The 7,788-nt window shown below is 35.1% G+C and overlaps 1 protein-coding gene across 1 annotated transcript in view; it reads left to right on the forward strand.

The window, feature by feature from the left end:
• Positions 1-3,107: 3,107 nt before the first annotated feature.
• Sh3bgrl (SH3 domain binding glutamate rich protein like) overlaps positions 3,108-7,788 on the forward strand; it is a 45,961-nt gene continuing 41,280 nt past the window's right edge. The window contains exon 1 of the mRNA XM_010612857.3: positions 3,108-3,311. Coding sequence (XP_010611159.1) covers positions 3,267-3,311 — 45 coding nt within the window. The 5' untranslated portion in view covers positions 3,108-3,266. The remainder of the gene's footprint in view (positions 3,312-7,788) is intronic.

Below are 7,788 nucleotides of genomic sequence, written 5' to 3' on the forward strand. Positions count from 1 at the left end.
CATTTTAAAACCAAGGTTATAGTCTTCTCAAGGTTGTCCCTAGGTAATGACTAATTGAAGTGATTCTACAGGGTCTACATATTTGACCATATCTGGAACTACTCCAGATGATGATCTTTGTGAGACAGCTCCCTAGTCAGCTGGCAGATACTTTAATAGGCCTATATTCCAATCTGAAGACTGCACAGTCCTGCTCTCTCCTATTAAAGAACTTTCTCACAGAATATGGAACTGATCCTTTAAATTTAGAAAATCTGGCAGGTTTTCTGAAAATCTTCTGGCAGTACATGGTACACAGTATTCAATATAGTTTGAATATTAGCTCTAGATTTCTGGCACTCTATGGAGATTACATGGGCAACATATATTTTCTAGACCCCATCTGTGCTGGGAAGTCAGTTATATTGTTCCTTTATTCTCATGACCTCACTGTCACTCTTGTCTTTCCAGCGATTGGTTCAGTAAGTGGTGAAAATTATCTGGCACAAATTAAGCCAATATATATATGTGTGGAAATTCTTGTTAATTTCTAAGAAATACAATACAGGAACGTAGAGGGTTTATTTGGGTCTAACACTTACCACAATGCTACCTGAAAACTCTTTGATCCACTTTACTTCATTCTGGCCTTAGCCTTTCCAGTTAAAAAATATTAGCCAGTGTGTCCAGAAGACTACTTTATGAAAATTAAAGTAAATAAATGATCATTCTACAATATCCTTTCTAGGAATGGTTGAGTGTAGTGAGAAATGAGTCAAATACTGTCTATACAGATATTGTTTGTTTAATGACTGAGTTTAGTTCCTGTGACTTGATTGTTAAATGTATTTGTCTCTAAAGGAGGGACTGTATATAGTATGCACATTCAATATTCAAAACAAGGAAATGGTCAAAGGCAACTTCAACTTGATGATTTTGCTTTATTTTCATAACTCTTACAGTTAGTACTGTAATATATAACAGAACATAAAGCCACAGTACTGTATAGTAAAATCAGAAAAAATACAGTACTATATAAACGTGGTGTACTGTTCAAGAAATACACTGAGCTGCTATAAACGAGGTATATGGAACTGTACAAAAAACAATGTGAGTCATAAGTCTGAGTGGCAGGTGATAAGTCTGAACAGAGTGCCTCAGTCCTAAGTCCAGTCATTAAATAGATGGATCATTAAACAAGGAATATCTATACTGTTAATGTCTAGGATAGACATACTGATAAAGTTCACTCCCTCAAAATGTATCCAAAGTTCAGTCACTAAGGACCAGCATATTTTATTTCTAAATTAATTTATTGAGGACATTTCACACCTATATTTAAAAGAATTAAAATCAGAAATCATCCTCTCTTATTCCTCAAAGGTTTAGAAAAAGCCCATCTGACTCATTGCTAATCCTGTCACTCAACTCTCTGGGGATAATTAATTTCATCTGGTAGGTGTGTAGAATAAATAGAAGGGTTTTTCTTTCCATCTCTCATTTTTTCATCATTTGGAAAGAGACTACAGGTCCAGAGAGAGTACATGTGGAACACTGAAGAGAAGGAGGTTGTATTATGGTAGCATAAAGTCCATTTTGCCAAATCAAAGCCAGAAAGATTTTCCTGTTAAATGGACTGAGAAACATCATAACAATAGCCCTAAATTTGGGAGTAATGAGGGTAGTTGCATCATTCTGCTTAATGTGCCTGGTCCTTTTTATAAAAATTTTGAGTTGTGTCTAGAAAAAGAAAGGAATATGAGGACATAGGAGTAGATAAAAGAAGGACAAAAAGACCAAAGACATGAAAGTGGGAGTAAGTTTGCTGATTATAGTGAGGGGTCTATAATGACTATGTAAAGAATCTAAGCGATAGGTAAGATTGTATAAATATTGTAAGTCCAGATCATATGGGGGCTCCTTAGAAACATAATTTAGGTTTATTATTGAATGGAAAACTATCTTAAATATTTCAGCCTACATTGCCTTGTATGTAAGCGGTATTTCAGGACAAAAATAGCTAATATTTGAATTGTTACAATAATAGGTAAGAGAGTGGTCTTTGGAGAAGTTTGGAGTGGAGTTCAAATCCTAACTCAGGAGTTTGCTAACTATCATATATGACTGGGGAAATTTCCTATTTTCCTATGTTTTGTTTACTGCATCTGTAAAAAACAGTGTAGTACTACCTACCTCTCAAGATTGTTGTATGGACCACACATAAAGAGACTAATTTAGAGTTAGTGTATAAAGTATTTTGGAGAAGACAGAATCTGTAGGCAGGGAACTTTTAGGAAGCTGCTGCAAATTTTGAGCAAAGGTAAGATACCAGACTGGAGAGGGAAGACAAATCACAAAAGAAAAGTAAAAAGTAGGACAGGTGACTCATTCTCTTTCTTGTCTCATTCATCTTGCAAAGTTTTTCTGTTCATTTGAAATCATCTGGGAACTTTTAAGTACATAGTCCCTCTCTTGTACTTTACCAATTGTTTGCTCATTGCCCTAAGCTGCAAATAACCACCTGCTTTCTCTATCATTTCAACATCTCCTGGGAGATTATTTTCAAGTTTTGTTTGCAATTTTCTCCTCCATTCTTGAGTTTGCCAATCAGGCCTCCTACAAATCGCATGCAGAAGATTTCCTATTTTCATAAGCAGCAAAACTCAAAAAGAAAATATTCCTTTCTTTTCAGGATTTAGGGAAACCTGAAACTTCTCTTGAACCCTGACCCAGTATTTCAGTGCACAATTCCTGCAAACAGCTAACATCATAAAAATCATTACATTATAGGAGTCTTAAAATGTTCAAGGCTTTGAGAACTTGGGCTTTTTCTTAGTAGAGTCTGGATTCAACACAGAACTTGTCGTTTCAAGGAAGATCTATCTTCTGATTTGAGTACAGGAAAAAATTTGGTCTGTATAGAAAGAGCCCTTCTTTCTAAAGTAATTCAATTCAGTGTTCGCTTTTTTTTCTCCTCCCCCTCTCCTCGAGTAAGGAATAGTGAAAAAGAATTGTTTCAACAGATCTCGCGGTGCTATTCGAGATTCTCTATTAAAAAAAATAGAAATGATGCAAAAGAGCTTGTGCCTTCCGGGGTTTGGGGCTGGACTACAGTCCTCTGAGCCTGTTGAAAGCAGCTAAGGACGGAGGCGGGGCTCTGGAGAGTTCCCTTTCTTCCTTCCCCCACCCTCCTTTTCTCTGTTGGGCCCCAGTTCATTCCTAGCCTTCCTGCAGCTGCTCCGCAGCAGTTTCCAGGATCCAAACAACTGCAAGCCACTGTTCACAGGATGGTGATCCGTGTATATATTGCATCTTCTTCTGGGTCTACGGCGGTAAGGAGAGTGGGGAGTCAACCTATGTTATTTTTCTTACCTACTGGTCTCTTCTGCTCCAGAACCGTTAAATTGCTGTTCATCTGGCAGCCTCTCCTTCGGAAGACGTATGCATCCCCCTCCCTGCTCCTTTCTTCCTTTGTTGTATCGACTTTATTTTTCTCAAGAGGTTGGGGCCGCGTTTCTCCTATAAAGGAAAAAGAAAGCTACAAAATTTTGGGAAATGGGAGCTGGTGCTATTGGTTGTTTAGGTTTAGATGAAGAAGTCAAATAAAATTAGACACTGGTGAGTTTCAAGAGTGAGACATTTGGCAAATATGCTCTAAGTAATGATGCAAGCAAAAAGGATGCATTTTTGTAAAGGATGGAGGTGTATACAGCTGTTACTGATGGAGGTTGAGTGGAGGCCTACTACTGTGGCTTTGGGATTATTTGAAAAGATGACACTCCTGTAAGAATGTTTAACTTCAGTTTAAAGGCATGTTAAAACTACACAAAATGGGAGAGGAAGTTGAGAACATTTATACCATTTTTTAAAAACAACTTTGTAATAAGATGTTTTTTCCCTATATTGCTTGCCATTTTGAATTTTTCTTTCAAAAGGTTTTACTTCTAACGTTTCTTAACTGCTTTATATATATTGAGAACTGGAAAGGGAGCTACCGAGTAGCTTTTTCTGAAGTGGCAGGCTGAGTTGGCTGCTTCTTCAAAAGATAGGACTTTCTCCTGGATCCATTTGCTAATTGTTAAGTGAGGATGACACTTTTTCAGCAGCTAAGAGGAGGAGAGGATGAACTATGTGAAAGCTGAATATATCTGCTTTAAAGGAAAATGTCTCTGTTCTTCACTACTCAAGAGAAAAATAGGAGCAGATGTGTGGGGTTGAAGACAGAAGTTGTAGGAAACCCTCCCTCTCCTTGTGTTCTTGAGTAGCAGTGATTCTGGGTTCTTGCTTTTTTCTTTTCTTTTATATTTACATCTAAGATGATTTGAAATCAAACTGAAGACTATGTGAAATTACAAGAACTTTGCTCCTTGAGTTTTCTCTACTTACTATGTGTGGGCATGTTTGCACAATTTTGAGATGGTCAAAATACTTGATCATATAGTTGGAGCAAGTTTCAGTTGCATAAAAGAAAACTTTAAATTTACTTTGGAACCTCACATTATGTCTTTTGTCTTATTATTTTTCATATATATTCTGATATTTCAAAGTACAATTTGAGTTGCTCAGAGTCTCAGTCTAATGTAACAATTGTAATGTTTCAAAGACTAGCTCAAATGCCTTTAGTCACACCCCTAATTCGATTGAACAAATAAGGTAGTTAGATTATCTTTGGGGGGCCCTAAAGTTTCAATCCTGCTATTTGTTATTTGTGGTCTTTCTCTTTTACTGCCCACTTCTTTCAAAAAGAATTCTACTCAAATGAGAACAAATGCACTTTTCTCTTTGTTAACACATTTCTAAGAGCCTTAACATGATTGAAACTTTTATTAATTTGTTTGTTGGACTTTGTTGTTAAAAATTGCAAAAGGCAGATGTTTATGGTATTTATGTTTAGTCTAAATTTTTTTCTCATGGGTAAAGTTTTATCCATGGTTTCAGTTATTACACTTAATATAAATGTGTTGCCAACATTCCATTGCTTATTATCAAGATAAATCCTTGTTTTATAATAATTTTACAGTATTTTAAAATGCTAAAACAGTACAAAGTAAGCACGTTTTACAGAGATCTCTTGTACAGCATAAATAAGGTAATGATTATTTACTTCAGAAAGGGACTCTTCAGTTTGCAATATTAAAGTTTTACTTTATTTTACTTATCTATTTATCTTTCTATTTATTTATTAGCACCAGGGCTAGAACTTGAACTTGGGTCCTTGCGCTTGTGAGGCAGGCAGTGGAACCACTGAGCTAAGTTCGCTGTCCTTAAACTTCTACTTTAAAGTTGTGCCAATATTGTTTTCAACAAATGATTTAGAAATTTGGGGGAAGATAGCTAACAGAGCCCAACAGTTGCACAAAGGAATATATTTCTGTAAGTGACTAACTTTATTTGTCCAAAGAATATTTAAAACTGGCTTTTGGTTGATGTAATATCTCACTGTTTTTGACTCTTAATACTGAATGTCATAAAATAACCAGTATTATATGTTTTATTGGATAGAGGAAGATTTGGATCTGTGATTGGCAAGACAAGGTTAATTTATTTGTAACCCAAGACTTCTAGAACTTCATAGACCAAATTTAAAATAAACAAAAACATGTTTTCAAACTTGCACTTAAATCACACCCACTACAGAGAAGTATCACTTGTAGTAAAAGCAAGTGCCATATTTTGGAATTCGCAACAATTTTTGGATAGTAGCCCTAAATAAGGATAGTCAAGAATACTTATGAGATGCTTGTATTTTCTTGACAATAGTCTTACTATCCCTATTTTCAGAGAAGGAAATGAATTTTCAGGGAGATTAAACAATGTTTTTATACACCCAAAGCAAGCTGTTTGAATTCAAGGAACATGTGCTTAACCACGAAGAAATGTTATCTTCCCACTGATGCTTGGCAGCTAATAGACATGAAGAGATAAATTTAAACATGAAGTAAGAAGGAAAAGGAGTAAGTTCTATAGAAGAAAGCAGGTTTGTTTGGGCAGGTGCATATAAAGGAATAGCAAAATGGGGAGCCAGTGTTAAGGAGGAATTAGTTATGGAATGGTAAATGTCAATAAGTGGGGTAAATGTTTAGTGAAATCCAGGAATATGGAGAAAACATGCATGTTTTAGAAAGTATAAATTCATCTTTGATGGGTCCAGATGTGAAAATCCAAGCTTTATTTCTAGTTCTCTTGGTGGGAACCATTTAGCAAGAATGCAGTTTCAAAGCTGTGTGCCCATAAAAAGTGACCTTGTCTATTCAGAATTGTTTATGCATACCTTTGACCTGCTGTGACACAGTAGTATATACTACAATTTTGTTGAGATTATAATGCCTTCTAAATTTATGTTGCATAGAAAAGGAATAGAAAGCCCTGTGACTATACAACTTAGTAAATTGCAATAGTTTTGAACAAAATCAGCATTTATGTCTGGTCAGAATTGCTTAGAGTAATAATAGATGGGAGAATTTTCACTGGCTTGGGAGCATTTTGCTCTCATATTTCTTACTACTAGATTAATAATGATCTCCATGTGGTTTTTTATAAAATGGAATACTACTCAACCATAAAGAATGAGAAATTAGAGTCATTCATAGGAAAATGGACACATTTTGAGGATATACACTTAAGCTAAATAAATAAGTCACATGTGTAAATACCGAATAGTTTCTCTGGTGTGAAAAATTATAATAGTACACAAGATCCTGATGGGATAATTAATAATGTGAAATAGCTAGAAAAGGGCTAAAGGTGTAGCGAAAGTGGGAAAGGTAGGGGAAAGGAAATAAAGGAAAAGAAAAAAATATGACAAAATGGAAATAGTTTGTAAATGGGGAGGGGAGGATGATGTGAAGGGAGGGCAGGGACAAGGGGAAAAAATGAGAACCAAGACCTGTCATGTAAAGGTATAAGATCCCAGTAATGAATGTAATTGTACTGTATACCTAGAATGTACCAATAAACAATAAAAAGAAAAAAAAAACAAAAAAAACCCAAAATAATGATCTCCATACTATATCCTCTATGCATTATATTTGTGCATCAGAGTCAAAATTGTGGAAAACAGGTGGTTCCTACAAATTTAATTTATGAAATGACTTCTATAAAATGAACTCTTTTATAGCTACTAAAATAGAAGATGACTGTAGTTTGGATTATTCACATATTAAATTAAATATACATAAGTTTTCTGTTTGGTGGTACTCTGTGCACAAGTTACAAAAACAAGTGAACAAAAGGAAAACTTTTGATTGCTAAGTCATAAGTTACTAGTCACATTATTTTCTTCATTTAGATAATAGGGAAATAGAATAGCAAGCCACAATTCTTCATTATGTGGATCTCAACTAATTATATTTTAAGTAATGGAATGTTTTGCTGCTAGGCCTCCGTATTTGTAAATTGAACTTTGATTTGATGTAGGCATTAGTCATTGCCATAGCTGCTAAGCTTTGTTTCGATGCTATTTAAAGCTACTCATAAACTACTTGAAAGACCAAAATCAAAAACTTCACCGAATGAATGGGCATGCTTTTTGGTTGCCCTAAACGGTAAAGAATGGCAACTTTCAATTACAAATGCAGAGACTGATCAGTGTCTTCAATTTAGTGCCCAGTATTTGATGGCTGATTTCCTAAATTTCACAGCAACTATGACAAGGTCATTGGAGTAATTTACCCCAATTTAGAGAGGCTTGCAAAACGCAATTATTAATGAGGGTGATTCTTGGGTATTTATTTATTTATTTATTTATTTATTTAGTTAGTTAGTTTTTTAAGACAGGGTGTCACTATGTTTTGTGATTGACCTGGAACT

Source organism: Fukomys damarensis, unplaced genomic scaffold (genome assembly GCF_012274545.1).
Source record: "Fukomys damarensis isolate Sample0158 unplaced genomic scaffold, DMR_v1.0_HiC HiC_scaffold_39, whole genome shotgun sequence".
Taxonomy (NCBI): domain Eukaryota; kingdom Metazoa; phylum Chordata; class Mammalia; order Rodentia; family Bathyergidae; genus Fukomys; species Fukomys damarensis.